Raw genomic sequence first — 20,840 nt, 5'->3', positions numbered from 1 at the left:
GTAAAAGGAAGGATTTATCGGACTTTGATAAAGGACAGGTTGTGGGAGCTTGATGAGCTGGTGCCTCGATTTCCCAAATGGCTGAACTGGTGGGGGTGTTCGAGAGCTGCCATTGTTAAAGTGTACCAGGACTGGCATCGAAATGGTCAAACGACGACCTGACGGCAAAACTGCAAAGGATAGCGAAAGGTTGATGTTAGAGGTGAGTGCCTGGTCCGACAACTCACACAGGCGAACAGGCACAGTACTGTTGAAGAGTTGACTATTCTTCTGTAACCAAATACAACATGGACCAACTCGGAACAATATCTGGCATGACCATACATCATACACTCACACATATGGGCTATACCAGCAGATGACCCCTACGGCATCTTCTCCTAACCAAGGTTCATCGGCGTAAAAGACTTGCCTGGTGCAAAGAGCTTGCAAGTTGGACATTAGAAGACTGAAAGAAGGTGTGCTGGTTGGATGAGTCACATTATTTACTCCACACCGTGGAGAGTTGTGTAGGATTTGGTGTCAACAACATGAGGCTCTTGATCCATCATGCATGGCATCAAAAGTGCAGGCCGGTGGAGGTGGTTGTATGGTGTGTGGTATGTTTCACCGGGAGGAACTTGGACCCCTGGTACACGTGGAACAACATATCACTGGTTTCCTTTATTGTCAACTGCTTGCTGACTATGTACACCCCACTATGTTACACTTTTTCCCAAATGGCGATGGTGTCTTCCAAGATGACAGTGCACCAAGCCATCGGGCACTTGATGTGCACTAAATATGGATGATGCAGAAAGGTCAGGGAATGACAACTGCATATCCCTGGAGCAATATGGCCTTAGTTGCTAATGCTCGTAAAAACCAAATAACAACAATAACAACAACTTGATGTGCAGGAATGGTTTGATTAACACAGTTCTGACTTCCATCATATCGATTGGCCTCCAAACTCCCCCCGATATCAATCTTATAGAGCACTTGTGGAACACTATGGAAAGGCATATCAGACATCTGGATACCCCAATCACCTCCATACCTGCATTGCTAGCTACATTACACAGCTTGGTTGGCCATACCTCCCGAACACTTCTGTCATCTTGTTGAATCAATGCCACATCGGATAGCTGCTGTACTGAGGGCACAAGGAGGGCATACAAAGTATTAGGTAGGTGGTCTTCACACAAAACTGGAATATAAATACTTTACCAGACATTAATTTTCAACAACTGTATGCAGTACATAGAATGCAGTATCTCATCACATACCAATATATACAGACAGATCAAAATCAGAGAACCATGTAGGAGCATCAGCAGTATTCCCAGACGTTACACTGTCACACCAACTCCCAAAAGAATAGTGTCTACACTGCAGGATTAGTAGCAGTTCAGATAGCCCTGGAGCATTTCAAAACCACCTACCACTTGAGAACAGTAATATACTCTGATTCATTAAGTGTAATTCAATCCATACAAAACACAAACAATATAACCCATCCAGTATTCTGGAAAATTAAACAGATACTAACAGACTTCACAAAGAAAAAACAATAGATACTTTTCTACTGGATACCAGGACACAAAGGGATAAAAGGAAATGAAGAAGTGGACAGAATTGCAAAATCAACCACTAACCTTCATGAACAATCTTTCGCAGTTCCACATAAAGACTACAAGCCAGTCATTCAAAATAGCTGTCTAACCCAATGGCAAGAACACTGGCAAAAGCAAACATTGAATAAATTATATGAAATAAAACCAAAAATTGAGCACTAGAAAACGAGCAGAAGGAAATCAAGGAGAGAAGTTGTTCTGACCAAACTGCAGATAGGACATACACATTTCACAAACGGTTATCTACTACATGTGGAAGAACCCCCAAGATGGCAAGCATGCAATGCTATCCAAACAGTTAAACATAAACTGATAAAATGCCCAACATATGAAAATGATCGACAACGGATTTTTTTATCATTATATAAAGGAAACCAAATCATTACCCTTAAAGATCTTTTGGTTGACAAGGAACACATATCAGATATTTTTTAGATTCATGCAAACAATCACCTTATACCATCTGCTGTAAATAATAATATAATACCATAGAAATATTTAACCTTCTTACATTCAAACAAGATTTATATGCAGAGAACATACTATAACAAATGAACTGGCAAACTATGATCTCAGTTGTCAATGCACCAATAAACACCAAAACAACAACAGCAGATAATTCTGCAACACTTACGATGAGAGATGATAGCATATGATGAGACTCTTGTCAGTCAATTCGGCCCTGGAGAAATTGTGCAACGCTCATGGGGTAGAATTTTTTTCAGTGTGGGCTGAAAAAAATGTGCTTGTTAACAGGAAACATTGCGCCTACCGGGAAGGGATACACTTAAATAGAAAGTGTGCAAGGATATTTGCTGATACTGTTGAGGCAGTGTTAGATGGGTCAGAAAACTGCTAACTTAAGGGTTTCACAGATTAAAAGATTAACAGTAGCTGCAGGCAGAGGTGAAAGCGATTCTTGCGATGCTTCTATTGGAATGAGCAGCAGCCTGGAAAGCAAGATGCTGAGGAATCCGAGGCCTGGTGGGAGTCATCATGGAACAATTAAATGCATGGGCTTTGTTAGGGTAAGTAAGAGTAAGAACAGATACATGTATACTTGTACACCAATGCTAGGAGTATAGTGAATAAATTCAATGAATTTGAAGTGCTGGTCAAGACATCAAAGGCGAATATGGTTGGGATATCAGAGACATGGTATCACACAGATATGAGCAGTGCAGAATTGGAATTTGGAGAGTACAAGGTGTACAGAAAGGATAGGAAGGGAGTAGGGGTCAAGCTGTTAGTTAAGAAACACTAAGACAGTTGACATAGATGGGTGCAATGTTGGGTCAGTTTGGTGTAACATAAGCACTGGGAAAGTGGAAATGAGAGTAGGAGCATGGTATAGGCCTAATGACTCTGATGAGTACAATGAACAATTGTACAGAGAAATAGAGTTGGCCAATAAATCAGAATGTCTTACAATGGAGATTTTAACTTCCCAGATATTGACTAGAACTTGTGGGTTGGTCACTCGCACACTAGCAAGAATTTTGTGGATTTATTGGATGATTGTTTTCTTCAGCAGCATGTTCGAGAGGCAACTCCAGGGAGTAACACTCTTGATCTGATTATCAACAGTGATTATCAAATTACCGAATGTGCATTAAGAATTTACAAATAAAGGAACCACTAGGTGGCAGTGATCACAGTGTACTGATGTAGGATTTACTCAAAGATGTAACTACCATCAGAGGTAAAGGGAAGGGGTCTTTTCTTTCGTAAAGGTGATTTGTGGTGGGCATCTGGTGGCGTCAGACAGTTTTTAAATTCTATACAGTGGGACCAACTGATGATGTTACCAACAGCAAATTCTAAATGGGAAGCATTCAAGGAATTAATCTTGGAAGCTACTTTTCATACCAACTAAGAAATACTGTTCAGGGTTTAGACCTAAATGGATGTCAGATGGACTACCGAGACTCATAGCAGAGAAGAAAAATGCATGGGATGCATATAAATTATCAGGTGAGATCCTACTCAGATAGCTGAAAAATTGAATGAGTATTTTGCATCTACATTCACACAGGAGGAATTCTGTAAGGAAGTGGGGGACAGAAGCTTATTAAACTTTAACAGCGAGCTTACAGATTTTGTAATAACTGAGAGCAAAGTGGAGAAGAAATTGTTGAAGTTAAACATAAGAAAGGTATCTGGGGCGGATGGGATCTATCCACTTATATTAGAGGTGGCAAAGGAAGTCAGCAAACCCTTACCCATAATTATGAGAGCATCTTTGGACTCTGAGGAGATCCCTACATACTGCAAAAGTATTCCAAATTTCACAAACCGGGATCAAAGGGTGACACGAGTAATTACTGACCTGTTAGTTTATCTTCCATTCCAGGGAGAATAATGGAGTCGCTAATTAAAGAAGCATTTCAGGATCATTGAACAAGACTGCAGTAATAATTCAGATACCTCTTGGATTTGTTAAGGGGAATTTTGTCTAACCAATTTGACTGGATACTATGATGTGGTTACAAAGGAACTGAATGCAGAAAATAATTTTTGATATCATGTGCAGTGGACCCCCACTTTACAATAGTAATCCTTTCCAGAGGTACCATCATATCATGAAAATATTGTAACATGTACCCAATAACACTGTTTTTTGGTAATTCATTAAAAGACCTTAGAAGTTGAAATTTTTGTTATATAACTAAGCTATTTATCTCTCTAAAAGGTGATTTTTATAATGGAAATTGTACATATTGATTAAAATTAATATATTGATTAAAGCACAACACAAAAAATCACTTTAACTAAAGATGCAAAAACAAAACATGTGGGCAACGTGTTTACAATTGCTTCTATTGACTGAGAGGAAGGACCACATGGTCTGGTCGGAGACAATCACAAACCCATCCCATCTAATGTGAAATATGTAGGTGCCAGTTTACGTGATCACTGGTTAGTGGAATCAGCCACTTTAATTTCAATAAAACAATTTAAATTGTTAAAATGCACTACACTTTCATCATTAACCATTGTTCAGCTATAAGAATCAGTTTTGAACACCCCTTTGTGATATTTTTATAAATCACATTTTGGAGGTCACTACCATAAAGGCGACTCCGTAGCCAGGTGGGAAGGAGCAGCAGTGCATAGCACGCGCTTCTTGATTAGACCGGGGTTCGAGCCCATCACCACCAAATATGGCGGATGCGGAAAGGTCAGGGAATGACCACCGCATATCCCGGAGCAATATGGCCTTAGTTGCTAATGCTCCTAAAAACCAAACAACACACACACAACACTACCATAAAACAATCAAAACAGTTTGCAGTTTCTGGTTTATTGGGCTTTTCTGTTAGTCAATCTATTATAAATGGGTAGTAAACGTGATCTTATTGCATTTACAATAATACTGATAGCTGGAATTCTGTGGGTTTTTACATTATTATAGTTTTTATGTTATTATAGGAAATGTGTTTCTCCTTGCTCTTTAATCATATAAAAAACATAAATAAATTTTCAATATCTTCTCTTCATTCCTATTTTTTAAGCTTCATAAACTTGTTACTCCATATCTCACTTATGCATATCATGGTAGTTGCAATCTGTGCATGCCATGTTGTTTGTTATTGATTGCTTATCTTTTTTTTTTTTTTTTTTTTTACTGTTTTAAATTTTGCAACCCAAAAAAAAAAAAAAGTCAGTGAGCAGAAATATCAACTAGCTATTATGTGCATATTACAGTACATATTAATTAAGCTGTATATGTAAGCATAATTTTTATTTTGCTAACCTGTGGGAAATATTCTTCCGATTATCACGTATCAATTAATTTTGTTAATTGGTAATGTAATAAAGTGTAAATTTGTGATCTTTACTTTTATAGCCTGTGAATAACATTCCCCCTATTTTCTCTCTCTGATACTAAAAACAGTATAATTTTCACAGATTCTTTAGGCACACTTCAAGCACTAAAAAACACCATGAACATAACCAACCCAGTTGTGAAAGGAATAATCACCTCTTTGCATGCTCTATCTCAGAAGTTGGGAAAAACATATAGTTCTGCTAGGTCCCAGGACATATGGCAATTTCTGGAAATGAACTAGCGGACAATGCTGCCAAAGCAGCTCACTTACCACCCGATAACAAGTGGAAAATACCTCATCAAGGCTATAGAACAATAATCCAGAAAAAATGCATGTGCCAATGGCAATTATCGTGAGAAAATCAACCTAACAATAAGCTTCAAAGTATGAAGCCAAACCTTGAGCATTGGCCTTCCAGCTTCAGTTCAATCCGACAACAGAAGGTAATATTGGCTCATCTGCAAATGGTTCGCACAAATATCCCTCATGGTTATCTTTTTAAGAGGGGAGATACCCCCCCCCCTCAATGTCATCACTGTAACACTGTGCTTTCAGTGAAACATATTCTTGTTGAATGCACAAAATATACAAGAGAACACCGGAATCTTTACACCCCAACCATAGAGGAAGATCCTCTTACACTTACTTCACTTTTGAATAATAAAACAAATGTCTCAAGTGTTTTTACTTTTCTCAGAATGATTAAAGTATATCGCCTCCTTCAGTTAGTTAAAAACTAATTTTCTGGTACTATTTTTTTTGCAAATATCTCTATCTGACAAGAAATAGCATACATACTTACCATAAGTATGCCGCACTGTGGACATAATTGCCAATGTGCCTAATAAATCCCCAAACAAACCCTATTTTTTGCTTATTAGAATTGCCATTTAATAGAATTAAAATTCAATTCTTGAGCGTGATCACAATGACCGGCACTTACCACATAACGTATGCTGAACAGTAATTATTACGGAGATTCCATCGTAAAGTAATCTGATTGTATAGCAAACCAATCGTAAAGCAGGGGTCCACTGCACTTGGATTTCAGGAAAGCTTTTGATATTATTGCACATGGAAGATTACTGCACAAATTGGAGCAGTATGGCATTAAGGGCAAATTGCTACAATGGATAAAAGGATGGTTGAGTGGAGATGACAGAGAGTGGTAATCAATGGACACTGCTCTTCATGGACTAATGTTATTAGTCCTGGGGAACTCTATTAATGTTATTAGTGGAGTCCCCCAGCGTTCGGTGTTGGGCCCAAAGTTATTTTCTGTATTTATCAATAATATTGACGAAGGTATATCAGGCGTAATGTCCAAGTTTGCAAATGATACAAAGGTTGGCAGGATTGTTAATGACAGTAATGGCAGTATGCTACTGCAACAGGATCTAGAAAAGTTGAGCATATGGGCTGAGAAGTGGCAACCGAAGTTTAACATTGACAAATGCAAAGTACTGCATATAGGTAGAAGTAGCCCCAGAAAAACATATTAACTGTGTGGTATTACACTCAGCGTAGTAGAGAATGAAAAAGATCTGGGTTTAATTGTGCAGTCAGATATGAAGTTTTCTGAACAGTGCAAACAGGTGGCCTGAGCAGGACATTGGGGCCTTGTTAATGATATACAGGAATTTTGCTAGTAGGAATAAGGAGATGATTATCCCTTTGCATAAGGCAGTGGTCTCCAGAGTGGGGTGTATTTGCACCCCTAGGGTGTACGAGATAATCCTCAATAAAATCCTAAGGGCTGCTTTCCACGCTGATATATAATCTAGATATAATACATTATATTTAGATAATAAAATCTAGATATAATGCATACCATATAAATTATTTATAAATAAAACAAACAGTATTGCATTATATTTACTACACTTGTTACATTAAAGATTTCTTATCGTTTTATACTTGAACTTCAATTCAATTTAATTTTGTTTGGTATTTTTATTTGTGATCTTTTAAAATTATTCATGATTTTAGATATAATGCCTTCCATATAAATGATTTAAAAATAATAAAAAATGTTTAACTTATATATTTAATTTTTTTTTCCGGGGTGTGCGTTAGTCCTTTTAAGTAAAATAAGGGTGCGCTACCAAAACGTTTGGAGACCACTGGCATAAGGCATTGGTCAGGCAATGCCTTGAGTACTGCATACAGGTCTGGAGACCTGATTTAAGAAGGATGTAGAGTTGCTAGAAAGAGTACAGAGAAGGGCAACAAGGGAGGGTAATGAAGGGGGTGCTCTTACCAAGAAAGGCTTCTTAAGTTCTGCAAATTGCAGCATCTGGAGACTAAGCACCTGCGAGGTGATCTGATTGAGGTGTATAAAGCCTCGAATGGTTTGAGCATGCTCAATGCTGATGGGATTCTTCCTCTTGCTCAGAATAATTGCCTGAGATGGCATAAATTCAAATTGAGGAAAGTCAGTTGTAGGATAGATGTGTGGAAGTTTGCCTTTAGACAGTGTGTGGTTGATTGCTGGAACAAACTTCCATCCGTCATTGTAGAAGTTGATAGCTTAAATAGATTCAAGGCAGAATAAACCAAATTTTTGGAGCAAGTGGATGGGTGAAATTAGATTTGTTTTTTTTTTTTTGGCTGATGCTATATAAGCTTGCTTTCTTGCATCATATGCCTTTACTAATGCTAAATCAGTGGCCAACTGATCAAAATCAATGTTGGTGGAGCTTAGTGCACCGATGATGCTGTTGGGAAAGTGCTGCTTGAAGGTCGAGAACGTCTGCAGTTTTCAGCAGAGCAATGGAGGGTTTCTGAGAGCTTTTCCCGAGATTTTCCAGCTCTCAAATTCCCAGATGTTGATGAAGTTGTGAACAGCGGAGCACAGATTGAGTGCCATTGTTAGCCTTCCATGCATATGCTAAGTGCTGGACTGGGGTATAGCTTAGATTGTACAGAGCTGTGATTTTGATGTAGTATAGGGAAGATAAGTCCAGTTGTGGGCCCACTTCAGGACCCAGAATTTTAGACCCCAAATCATCTTCAGGCTTGACAAAGGAGCTGCTGACCTGACTTCCATACCATAACCAATGATTGAGTTGAAATAGTAGAGGAGAAATTTCCTGATTGTTTTTTTTTTATGTAATCCACAGAGGTGGAGTTTCATGCCCCAGAAAGCCTGTAGCACTTTTGAGTACAGTTGCTAGATTTGTTCTGTATAAGTTAGATTTTCATCCATTATCACCCCTAAGAATTTAAATGAATGAGTGACGACAAGAAGGTGCCCCGCAATTGAGGACTCCAGAGAGGGCTGCTGGATTGAGATCTGCTTGTTCTCTCTCTTTGTGAGAAAATTATATTCTTTGATTTTTCTGGGTTTAGTTTCAGCCCAAAAAAGGCGGTGTATTCACAGGAGGACAGATATTTGTTGAGGCTAACAGAATTCAATAAATCCTTTGCCGGGTCTGGCGGGGTGTTAGCAGCGCTTGATAGATAGCATACTATATTACTATTATTATTCTTATTATTGTTAGCCATATGGTGCAAGGAAGCCTGAGGCTTTTGCTGCACTAGCAAAAAAAAAAAAAAAAAAATATATATATATATATATATATATATATTTCTGAGTTACCCTGAGAGAGAGAGAGAGAGAGAGAGAGAGAGAGAACGAGAACGAACAAGAGTCTGAAGTAAAAGGGAATCACCAAGAAAGAGAAGAATGATGATATCCAGCTCAGGACCCTGGGTATGCCAAGCCCATACTCACCAGATGTGAGCCCCTGGGGTTATATCATTGGCATAGGCCTTAAATGTAGGTATCTCATTCATTAGTGGTAGAAATATCCCTGAAAATAGTAGTGCCGACAAATGTCTTCCTTTGGTTATAACAACTTCCACCTGCTTGATGATGCAGTGATTCCCTTGCTGAAAGGTGAGAAATCTCTTTATGGATAGACTTCTGAGGAGCTTGGAGACATTACCTGTGAAATTGTAGTGATCTTCCAGGAGGCACATGACAGGATTAATCTGTACTGAAGACAGATTTCAGATCCAGGAAGACAGCACATGAAGAACAGTGCCTTGTTTCCAGACCTGTAGATGTTATTGGTGATCTTTGTGAGAGTGCATAGTGTGTATGCTGAGGTTGCTGGGAAAGGATCTGATTAGCAACTGCTTTGAAAATGCACTGCTCTAGGCATTTGAGAAAAGGTGAGGAAATAGAAATTAGCTTGTAGTCAGTAGTTGAGAATCCCTGTTGTAAAATTCTGTTGTACAGCATCGTCAGCTCCTAGCTGATGAAGTAGGAGTTGATTTTTAGACAATAAGGTGGGAATATAATCACTTCCCATCATTTTCTTATTGACCTTCATTAGCTCCTCTTCGCACAGTGACACGTTAGTGAGGTTAGTTGTGTCGTAGTTGGCACTGTTCCAGGAGAAGCCTGCTGCTCCACTGTCTGTTTTGAAAAACAAAATTACATGATTGCTCCATTCAGCCAGGTCTAACAATTGTGTTGACCAGATTTTATTGGTCGACCAGGCTTTCTGTCCATAGACTATCCTCTTTATGAACATGTCAATTGCTTGCTTCTTGGATTTCTGGAAGGTGCTTCAAGCTAGTGAATAAGCTGAGTATGATCTTTCTGAAGGTAGCCTCGTGAATTGAGCATGTAATTGTTCTTTTTCTTAAATTGGTGCATAAGGGTGTTGGACCACCATGACTTTGAGCGTGGGCAGATGACACACTCTTGCAATGAATGAAAACCATCTCTGAAACTAAAATGCTGCTTCCTCAATATCAATTTCACTGAGAGTTTTCCAGGGGTAGAGCCTAAAGAAATCAATTGAAATTTCAATTTTTAAGTATTTTGGATCATAGACAGCCTCCCTGATCTTTTGAATCAAGATTGATTGGTTACAGCATTCTTTTGCCAGGATGATCAAAGATGCTTCAATTGGTCTGTGGTCAGAGGTAAATGTCAAATTAGAGCTGATTACAGCTTCTGCACTAGCTATAAAAAATTCTCTGTAATGTGGCTTCTCCATGAGAGGGTGGGACATAGATGCCATGGATATAGAGATTTGACAGATCCGAAATTAACCTATCAAGGAGCTTCTTCGATGCAAATGGCAAGGGCAGGTTGAAGTCTCTCAAAATTATCACTCTCTGGTTGCATTTGATTGAGGTCAAGAGCCAGGCAGAGAAGTTAATAATGCATTGATCTGTAACAGTTGGGGTATGCAAACTGCACAGACTAGCAACTGGATTTCACAGACTAGGTAGTAGCCAAGAACAGCTTCAAAATTGCTACCAGGGTATGCCCAAGATTTGATAAGAGGGAGCTGTTGCTTTTGGCAGATTGACTCCACCTCCTTTCCTGTTTGCCAGCATTGACTGCTAACCTTTGCCAGCAAGGTTAGTGGTTAAGGGCAATATGTCCATATTGTCCCAAAGCCAGGTTTAAATGAGGACAAGTAAATCACACATCAGTATACTTTGATCACTTCCATCTTATGGTTTCTTTATCTTCTTAATCTTAACTGCATGAAGAGTTCTTAATTACATGAAGATAATGTAATAGCCATGCATTAACTGCATGGTTATTCTTAATGCATGAAGAACCACTGCTGATAACCAGATAAAGAGTATTGTGTTATCTTGTTTTCTTTCTCATGCTGCTATGTAAAAAAATTATGTAATAAATCCAGAAAATTTTTGTTATTGTGTGAATTACCAACTCACAAGTTACAGTCTCCCTTTATAAGACATTCTGATTTACTGTCCCACTCTGTCTGTATAGTGGTTCATTACTGTATACTTAACACATCCATTTGAGCAGATTCCTACTCTCAGTTTAGTTTTCATAGTGCTTATGTCACACGAGCTTTACTCAACATTTTACTGGTCACCCACATCATCTAGGTGAACCTTACCAAGAACATTACCTCCTCTCCCCTTCCCTTCTGTTCTTCCTGTACACTTTGTGCTCATCATATCAAAATTACACATCACTTATATGTCTCAGTGGCACCACAAATATTGTTATAAACAGTAGTTTAGTGGTTGCCAAACCCTAAATCTTGAGGTTTGGCACTCCCAAATAGTAGTCATATCCATAATGTAGATCAGGATGCTTCTTCATTGACCATTTTTAATTTTGAAAGCTTTGATTTTCGGGACAAGATAGTATTGATGTAAACTCAGCATTTAAACATGTGCCTCCCTGAAGTCAATTTTTCAGTAGGAATGAGAACATAATATAGTGGATGAATTGTGTGAATGAATATTTTTAAAGAGTAGATCAAAGATAAATGCACAAATTTCTTGTAGTTAGACAAAATCATTTAATATGCGCACGCACACACACACACACGCGCACACACACACACACACACACACACACACACACACACACACACACACACACACAGTATTAAAATGATTTTGTCTATGTTGAGGTTTGTGTTTTGTTTCCCCATTTTTTTTATAAATTTTCAAAATGTGTATTATTTAGTATTAGTTAGCATATGTTTTTAAAAATAATGATATTTATAAAGTGATGCTTCCTTATCTTTCCCAAATTTCCTGTGTCACACGCCTTGCACTTTCACTTTATTTAAGTAAATAAGCCAATCCATTAAGAATTTCAATGCTGATGGGATTCTTCCTTTTGCTCAGATTACAAACCTGAGGGGGCATAAACTGAAATTGAGGAAAGACAGTTGTCAAATAGATGTGTGGAAATTTGCCTTTAGCCAGTGGGTAGTTAAGTGCTGGAACAAACTTCCATCCGTCATTGTGGAAGTTGATAGCTTAAATAAATTCAAGGAAGAAGTGGACAAACTTTTGGAGTGAATGAATGGATGGATGAAATGGGATTTTTTTTTTTTTTTACTGATGCTGTATAAGCTTGCTTTCTTGCATCATATGCCTCTACTAATGCTAATTTAGTACATTTTAAAGGTTCTTATGTTGATTTAGATAAGTTTTATCTGAAGTCATCCATCCAAGATGGAAATGCAACGTTTATTTAGCTGATGTGTGAGGCATTTAGTTCCAGATGTGTGAGTATACAGATGCTAAACAGGCTTAAATTTCAACCCTACAAATTATGCAAAGTTTGTAGATTATGTGGAGGTTATTTCATTGTTATAATGAAAAGAAGAGTTCAATTTTGTGAGTGAATATTTTCACTGTAGATGTAGAACCTGGCTTATTCTTTTATACATCTGATCCATTTGAACAGAAATGCTTAAAAACATAAAATTAATGGTGCTGAATCTGTGAGAATTCCCATTGAGTAGGAGATGCTTATTTTCAAATTAATTCTATATTAGTGTCAGTAGCCATTCATAGACAATTAACATTCCATACTTTTTTTTTTTCATATCTGATAAATATTTTGCATTGTGTTTTGGAAAATAACAACTGTCATGTACTCTTAACAGCTAGGAAAAAATGTTGGAACCAAAAAAAATTTTTGGGGTTCCAATAAGATGGTTCATCCTTTTCATTTCAATTCCATGGAGTAGTTGAGGTCACTCTGAATTTGCCCCTCAGTTTCTTTTTATGGAGATTATGGATTTTATGGAGATTATTGAAATTATATTGTTATCAAAGCAGACCTTCAATAATCGTCCATTTCAAAGGTAATAACAGAACGAAATGTACAAAAATTAGAAAATAAAAACTTCAGAGTGTAACTGTTATCCTAGATAAACAACTACTCATGTATAAAATTACTTGGTATGTAGTTTGAATATCTAATTAGGGAATGTTGGAAGTATTAAACTGTTAATAAATTTTCCTCTGCCAATTGATAGTTTTAACTTCCAGTAGGTTGCACTTATTCAACCGAATCATAATTTTGTGACTATACTTATTATTTAGGTTGCAGGAATTACAAGATCAGATAGTAGGAGGAGAAAAAGCTAATGATGCAGAACTAAAAGAAAAGAGAGCCAAGAGGAAAAATATTGCAGAAAAGAGAATCAGGGCACTTGCAGGTATGTTAATATATGTGCAAATTTTATTTTTGCTGTGTGTTTAACCCTTTTATAAGTGAGTAGACAGACAGTATGTAGGCCTGGAGTATGGCTCTTCCCCCCCCCCCCCAAGGAATTTGGAATTTTCACTAAATTGAAAAACTATGTACATAAATGTTTTTAAATACATCTTATTGTGATCACATCGGGCCCAGCTAAAGTGACAATAACCAACAAAATAAGAATTCAGCTGTTCAGCAAGGTGCCTCCGTAGCCAGGTGGGAAGGAGCAGCAGTGCATAGCACACGCTTCTTGATTAAACCGGGGTTCGAGCCCGTCACCACCAAATACGGAGGATGCGGAAAGGTCAGGGAATGACCACCGCATATCCCGGAGCAATATGGCCTTAGTTGCTAATGCTCCTAAAAACCAAATAACAAACAAACAAGCAGCTTTTCAGAAATGTTTATGGATGCAGAGCAGAAATGTTTGCAGGAAAAGGTGGAAATGGACTAAGAAATCATTAAAATCAGTAAAATACTTTAATTTGACTGACCACTATTTCTTCAAGAAAGTCATCAATAAAAATGGACTATCGTAACGTTTCTGGAAATCCATACAAACAATTTAAAACAAATAAATAAAATGTTAAAATCAAGCATTAGAAATGAGTTAATGCTTTATTGTAAAACAGTCTGATTGGTAAGAATACAGATAGTAATGACACCGAAAACCATATGAACTGTACAAAACAACATCACAACTTAAATAGGTCCCAGGTGCCAAGCGATGTGACTAAGCGATATCTGTACTTTCAGTGCAATTTCCTAAAAGCGGTTTATAGTTAAGTTCTTGACATTAAGAAATCTATTTATTTAATAACAGCTCTTGTTTTCAAAAGTACTTGTACAGAGCAAGAAAGGAAGCCACTTTTCTTTATTTCTCATAGTTTTATTACTAACAACTACTACCTTTTGTGGCCACAGGTGCCAAGCGAATCTTGAGGCCAGGCAATCTTCCTAGTTTCTAGTGTGATTCCTAGAGTGATTTTTCTAGAGCTACTGAGTTTTTCCTTGTTTTGTTTCATTTTATAAGTCTTTCTGTTTATTAGCTCTACTTTTAAAAAATATAAAAAGAGAACCAGGAAAAGGAAAGTACCTTTTTCTTTACTCTTTATTAGTTTACTAACCATACTAACTCCTACGCTTGGCCAGAGTATTCAACTTTCATCATTATCCATTCTTTAAGTAGTGAACCAGTGAGCAAACTCTCTCCATTTATAATACAGAGATTTCTAGAAAATACTGCTGTATCACCTAAAATGGTCAAAAGATTACAGTCAGGGGATTTACTCGTTGAGACGACACAGTCCAAACAATCAGAACTGTTGTTAAAGCTTACAACATTTGGGGGAATTCCTGTTAAAATCTCTCCCCACACCACCTTAAATAGTTCCAAAGGTGTTATCTTTGAGTGGAATCTCTTGAATGTAACAGAAGGGAAGCTTGTGCAAGAACTGAAAGATCAAAAGGTCATACAAGCAGGCTATCTCCACTGCCAAGTCCATGCATACATTCCAAATCCCTTAAGATGTTTCAAATGCCAAAAATTCGGTCATTCTCAAACAACATGTAGAGGTGAAATTACATGTCCTAATTGTGGTTCAAAAAATCACTCTCAAACAGATTGTACCGCAAAATCTCCAGTGTGCCCAAATTGTAAGAAGGATCACCCAGCTTATTCAAAATCATGTTATCTGTTGAAAATGGAAAAAAAGATACAGCAGTTTAAGATCGAAAACAAAGTATCATATCAAGAAGCAAGAAGACAAGTCAAGGTAACTATGCCAAAATGCAGCAATGCTGCTGCTACCCAAAACTGTCAAGCTGTTCCTACCCAAACAGAGGTGTCAATCCCACCTAACACATCCATTGCAGAATGGGCACAATCTGTACTATTGACAAATCAGCCCGCTAACAAACCTGTTGCAATCGACGAAATAAACAATACCCCACTCTCAGTTCCATCTAAAATTACGTCACTCGATAAAGTACAAAGGAAACCACAAAGGCAACGCGCCACTGAATTGAACAACCAAATTCAAGCAGCATGGACAGTGAAGCTGTAAATGCACAAGAAGAAACAGTCCTTGATCTTCATGCAGAAGATGACATGGAGACTGGATCTTCATTTACTGGAACCGATGATGTAGAAGGGAGTACAGAATATGGACGCCCTTATTTTCCAAGAAAGGGTAAGACAAAACATGATCGTCAAAAACAAACTGCTCCCTCTTACAAGAAACAGACAGAATCATCTCCCCTCTCTAAAACCAAATAATGAAGCACATTGTACAATGGAATGCAGTAATACTGATGATATATATGATTTGATCTCACAATATAATCCTGTAGCCATTTGCTTGCAAGAGACTTACTTAAATCTACAGGTAACTTATTCGATTAATCATTTTACAGCTTATAGAAAAGATAGAATTTCTTTAAGCCATGCACACGGTGGAGTTGCAATTCTAGTGAATTGTAAATTTCCAGCAAGAAACATTCTGCTCAGACCCACTTAGAAGCCGTTGCAGTTCGTGTAGCAATGGGACAAACAATAACTCTTGTCTCATTGTACCTTCCACCTAACAATATTTACATGTTGAAAGAATTAGATCTTGTAAAACAAATACCATCTCCTTTTTGTCTTCTTGGTGACTTAAATGCATATCATCTGCTATGGGAATCTGCTCAAATGGATAATAGAGGGCACTTGCTAGAAAAGCTCATAGACCAACTGAACCTAACATTGCTGAACACTGGTCATAACACCTACACTCATCTCTCCACGGGATCTATGTCAGCAATTGAAATATCTATTTGTTCCCCCTGAGTAGTTCCCCTATTATAGATTGCACGGTTTTAATGCGGACACCTTGCCCTAATCATCGGGTGTTATGGAAATTTTCTAAAGCAGATTGGAAAAAATTTTCTGTCTCCATCTCCTTTGATAGCCAGTTGATACAACTAGGGTCCACTGATGATGTCACTGAGCACATTACTAAACAAATATTAGCAGCAGCTTCCAAAGCAGTACCAATGTCTTCTGCTTTCAAACACAGAAACCTTAAACACTGGTGGAATGACGCTTGTACAATAGTGAAAAAAGAAAAAAATAAAGCCTGGAATCTGTTCCGTAAGTTTCCAACCACCGACAACTTAATTCAGTTTAAAAGGCTTAAGGCAAAAGCACGACAGATTAGAAGACAAGCCAAAAAAGAATCATGGATACAGTTTTCCTCTTCTATCACAAAAGACACTAGCAGTAAAATTATTTGGAAAAAAATTCGACAACTAAATGGCGGAGCAGAAACCGGCAAATATTTACCAGTTTCTATTCCAAATTTAACCAAGAATGGACAAGAAATAACTAACTCACTTGCAGAAACTTTTCTGAAACTTCTGCCACTACAGCTTATGATACTTCCTTTCTACAAATTAAAGCCATAGCAGAAAAATATAAGATAAACTTCCAAACTACCCAGTCTCTAGCCTGCAATCAACCTTTTCGTCTTGTTGGACTCCAAACAGCATTAAACAGATCACCTAATAGCGCTGCTGGAGCTGATGGAATCTTTTATGTAATGCTGAAACATCTAAACCATATAGCTTTGAATTTGCTAATAACATTTTTTAATTGGATCTTTCTTGAAGGTACATATCCCTCTACCTGGCATCACTCCATTATTTTAGCCTTTTCCAAACCAGGAAAGGATCAATCACTCACACAAAATTACCGACCAGTCTCCCTCACCAGTTGCATAGGTAAAACTCTAGTAAGGATGATACACAGACGACTTACCTGGATTCTTGAAACTCAAAAGCTGCTAAACAACAATCAATTTGGATCTCATGATGAAAGCAATGACTAACATCCGTAATGCTTATGTGAAAAATGAACACCTTGTAATGGTAAGTTTTGATATTGAAAAGGCTTTTGACACAACCTGGAGGTATGGCATATTGCTAGAACTTTATTCCCTAGGTTTGCAGGGACATTTACTATAATTTATGGCGCCTCCGTAGCCAGGTGGGAAGGAGCAGCAGTGCGCAGCACACGCTTATTGATTAAACTGGGGTTCGAGCCCATCACCACCAAATACGGAGGATGCGGAAAGGTCAGGGAATGACCACTGCATATTCATGGAGCGATATAGCCTTAGTTGCTAATGCCCCTAAAAACCAAATAACAAACAAACAAATAAACAGAAATTTATTCAAAACTTTCTCCTAAACAGAACTTTTCAGGTTCGTTATCAAACAGTACTTTCTCGTATCTATACCCAAGAAGAAGGTGTCCCACAAGAGTCAATACTTAGCACTACTCTTTTTTTCACTTAGGCTGAACACTATAACCCACAACATTCCCAATACTGTCGAATTATACGTGTACGCCAATGATCTCACTCTATCTTGCAGTTCAAAAAATATTCATACTATTGAAAGACAGCTGCAGCTCTCCATAAATAAGCTAGAAATATGGACACAGCAAAATGGATATCGTATCTCAGAACAAAAAACAGTTTAAATTCACTTATGCAAAAAACACAAGCTGCATTCAAAACCGGAACTTCAGCTAAAGAACAACCTGATACCACTCACCAGTAATCTTCATTTCCTAGGTTTAATGTTGGACACCAAACTTAACTTTGTTTCTCACATAACATATCTTGAACTGTTTGTTTAAAGAAACTAAATATTCTTCGGTCCATTTCTGCCATGAAATGGGGTGCCGATAAATACTCTCTCCTACATATGTATTGTGCTCTTATCAGGTCTCACTTAGATTATGGAGCTGTTGTCTATGACTCGGTTAGGAAAAGTGCACTAACCAGACTGAACACCATCCAACACAGTGCCCTTCGTACTGCACTAGGAGCCTTTAGAACATCCCCTGTCCAGAGTCCGCATGTAGAGGCATATGAACCTCCACTTCACCTTAGAAGGAAAATGCTGCTCCTTAATTTTGTAGCCAAAATTCAAAGCCTTCCAGCTCATCCTGTTCAACCATTGCTTCTCAACCCTGATTGGATCACATTCTACAACAGCAAAGTTACTGAAAATAGACCCACTGGTATTCGATTAAAAGAATTGATACATTCCTGGGACATAAATTTTGACAATATGATTCAAGAGAATGATGTACCTGATCCACACTGGTCTGTAACTCTCCATGTGAAATTGAATGTCCAGATTGTGGAGATTATAGTGTTAGGGTCGGGCGCCACCTGTGGTTTCCCACATCTGCGCCATATGTACACTGTGAAGAAATACAGAACACTGTAAATGCCAGAAAAAGTGTAGTGTGTTGAATATGTAGTTTTGTGTTGGGTTCTGTTGTGTGTCCTGGCATTTGGCCGCAGGACCCCAGATGGGACCCCACGTTGCCCGCACACACCACTAGGAGGTAGCCAGGCTGCCCATTATTCTCTGGCGGGTCTCCGTCAGGGTTGCCTGAGCTTCCTGAACGGAGACCAATTAAAAAAAAATAAATAAATAAAATAAAATAAAAATAAATAAAAAAATAAAATAATAAATAAAAAATAATAATAATAAAAATAATAATAAAAACCGATAATAATAATAAAAAATAATAATAATAAAAATTAATAAAAAAAGTAATAAAAAAATAATAAATAAAAAATGATGAAAAAAAAAAGTAAATAAATAAAAAAAAAATAAAATAAGGTAGAGTGCGGCAGTACAGGGTGTACAGAAGAAGATGGGGGATGAAAGTAAGAGTAAGGGATGTAGGTGAGGGCATCCCCTAAATTGACAGTGGAGCATATGCCCCACCAGGAGAAAAGGGGGGAGGGGATAACTCCAGAAGGGTAGAAAAGCCACTCAGCGAGAGTGCTGAGTGTGACATATTTTGCGGTGGAGTGGTCAAGACCACTGGAGCCTACCCAACCATATGGATAGTTAGCAGGTAATCCTATTCTGGATGTTCCAGGATTAGCAAGTCGATGCTGGTAAAACGGTCAAGTACAGATTTTTTATTTCAGGTTTGAGTAAGTCCCTTACAGGTTTGTATCCCTGGCTTGAGTTGGTTGTAGAGTCCTGCGCCTAGAAAAGAGGTTCTGTGCGTACTCCGTTAATGATTTGTAATATTGTTCTTCAGAAATTAACAGGTGCTCCTGTCCTTGAGGTATGTGTTGGAGTCTGGTGTACAGTGTTCCTCGAAGATCATCATAAATTGGGCAGTTATAAAGAAGATGGTCCCAATCTTCAATTTCTCCACATGTACAGTAGGGGTTATTGATGATTCCCAAGGTAGTCAACTTATGATTTATGGAGCCGTGTCCAGTTATAATATATGTACAGTAGAGGCCAGGAGAGAACCAAGGCGGCGACTTTGGATAAACTAGTTTGACATCCGGAATGAATTTCTTAGTTATCAGGCCCTTGTCCGTCTCCTCCCATCTTGTCTGCCAGATTTGTAGTAGCATGGCAGCTAGTTTTTTCTTTTCTTGCTTACAGTCAGTGCGGGTGTCGCTAGTATGTCCAAAGATGGTAGCTGGGATTCCCCGCGACAAGCAGTAGTGCAATCCTCGACGGATAACCTCCAAGTCAAGGGGGAGGACACCTGCAAGAACCTGGAGGGCCGGAGAACTTACTGTGCAACAGGCCCTGGTAATGGCAAGCAGTATACTTCGCTGAATTGTTTCCAGTTTGCATTTATTGCGAACAATTATTGCTCTATGGTACCAAATCCCGGATCCGTATGTAATAACAGGGAGGAATATAGCGTTATACAGGAGTTTGAGTGTTCTCCAGTTCAGACCCCAGTCACGCCTGCTTACTCGGACAATTAAGGCTGCATAATTTCTGATTTTTTCTTGAAGGTATGAGAGGTGCAGGAAGAAGGAGAGCTTTGAATCCAGGATGATACCCAGGTGTTTTAGGGAAGTTACCAGCTTGATGGTTTTTCCTTGTACCTTTATCTGAGGAAGCCTTGATATTTGTAGGGTGCCTTTGAGAAGTGTGGATTGTGTCTTCTGTGGAGAAATCCAGAGCTTGTGTAGAGTCGCCCAGTCCTGTAAGATCTCTAGTGCTTGATTTCCAGTGGCCTCGAGAGCTGCTCTGGTGTCTGCTGCGATGGAGATGGTAACATCATCTGCGAATGCTTGGATAGTAACAGGGCCCAGATCCAGACCAAGTAACTCATCAAGGACGATGTTCCAGAGGAACGGGCCGAGGACCGAACCCTGTGGGTAGCCTCTGTAGATAGATTTGGTGAGCTTCTGGTATGGTGAGGAGATGGTGATCTTTCTGTTGGAAAGGTAACTTTCTATACACCTGTATAAGTTGGCTGGTATGCATGCCAGTCTTAGCCTGCGAAGAATGCTTGGCCACCAGAGCATGTCAAAGGCCCCA

General features: G+C 38.4%; 1 protein-coding gene across 1 annotated transcript in view; it reads left to right on the top strand.

Annotated features, from left to right (window-relative positions):
- The window catches only part of LOC150077553 (osmotic avoidance abnormal protein 3-like), a 425,893-nt gene that overhangs the window by 225,944 nt on the left and 179,109 nt on the right, over positions 1–20,840 (top strand). Inside the window, exon 11 of the mRNA XM_090385940.1 lies at positions 13,310–13,425. Within this exon, the coding sequence (XP_090242066.1) occupies positions 13,310–13,425 (116 nt within the window). The remainder of the gene's footprint in view (positions 1–13,309; positions 13,426–20,840) is intronic.

The sequence above is a fragment of the Mastigoproctus giganteus genome, chromosome 12 (genome assembly GCF_048544385.1).
Source record: "Mastigoproctus giganteus isolate SK-2022 chromosome 12, ASM4854438v1, whole genome shotgun sequence".
NCBI classification, from domain to species: Eukaryota; Metazoa; Arthropoda; class Arachnida; order Uropygi; family Thelyphonidae; genus Mastigoproctus; species Mastigoproctus giganteus.
The sequence above is the reverse complement of the archived record's forward strand: the minus strand, read 5'-3'. Positions and strand labels throughout refer to the sequence as shown.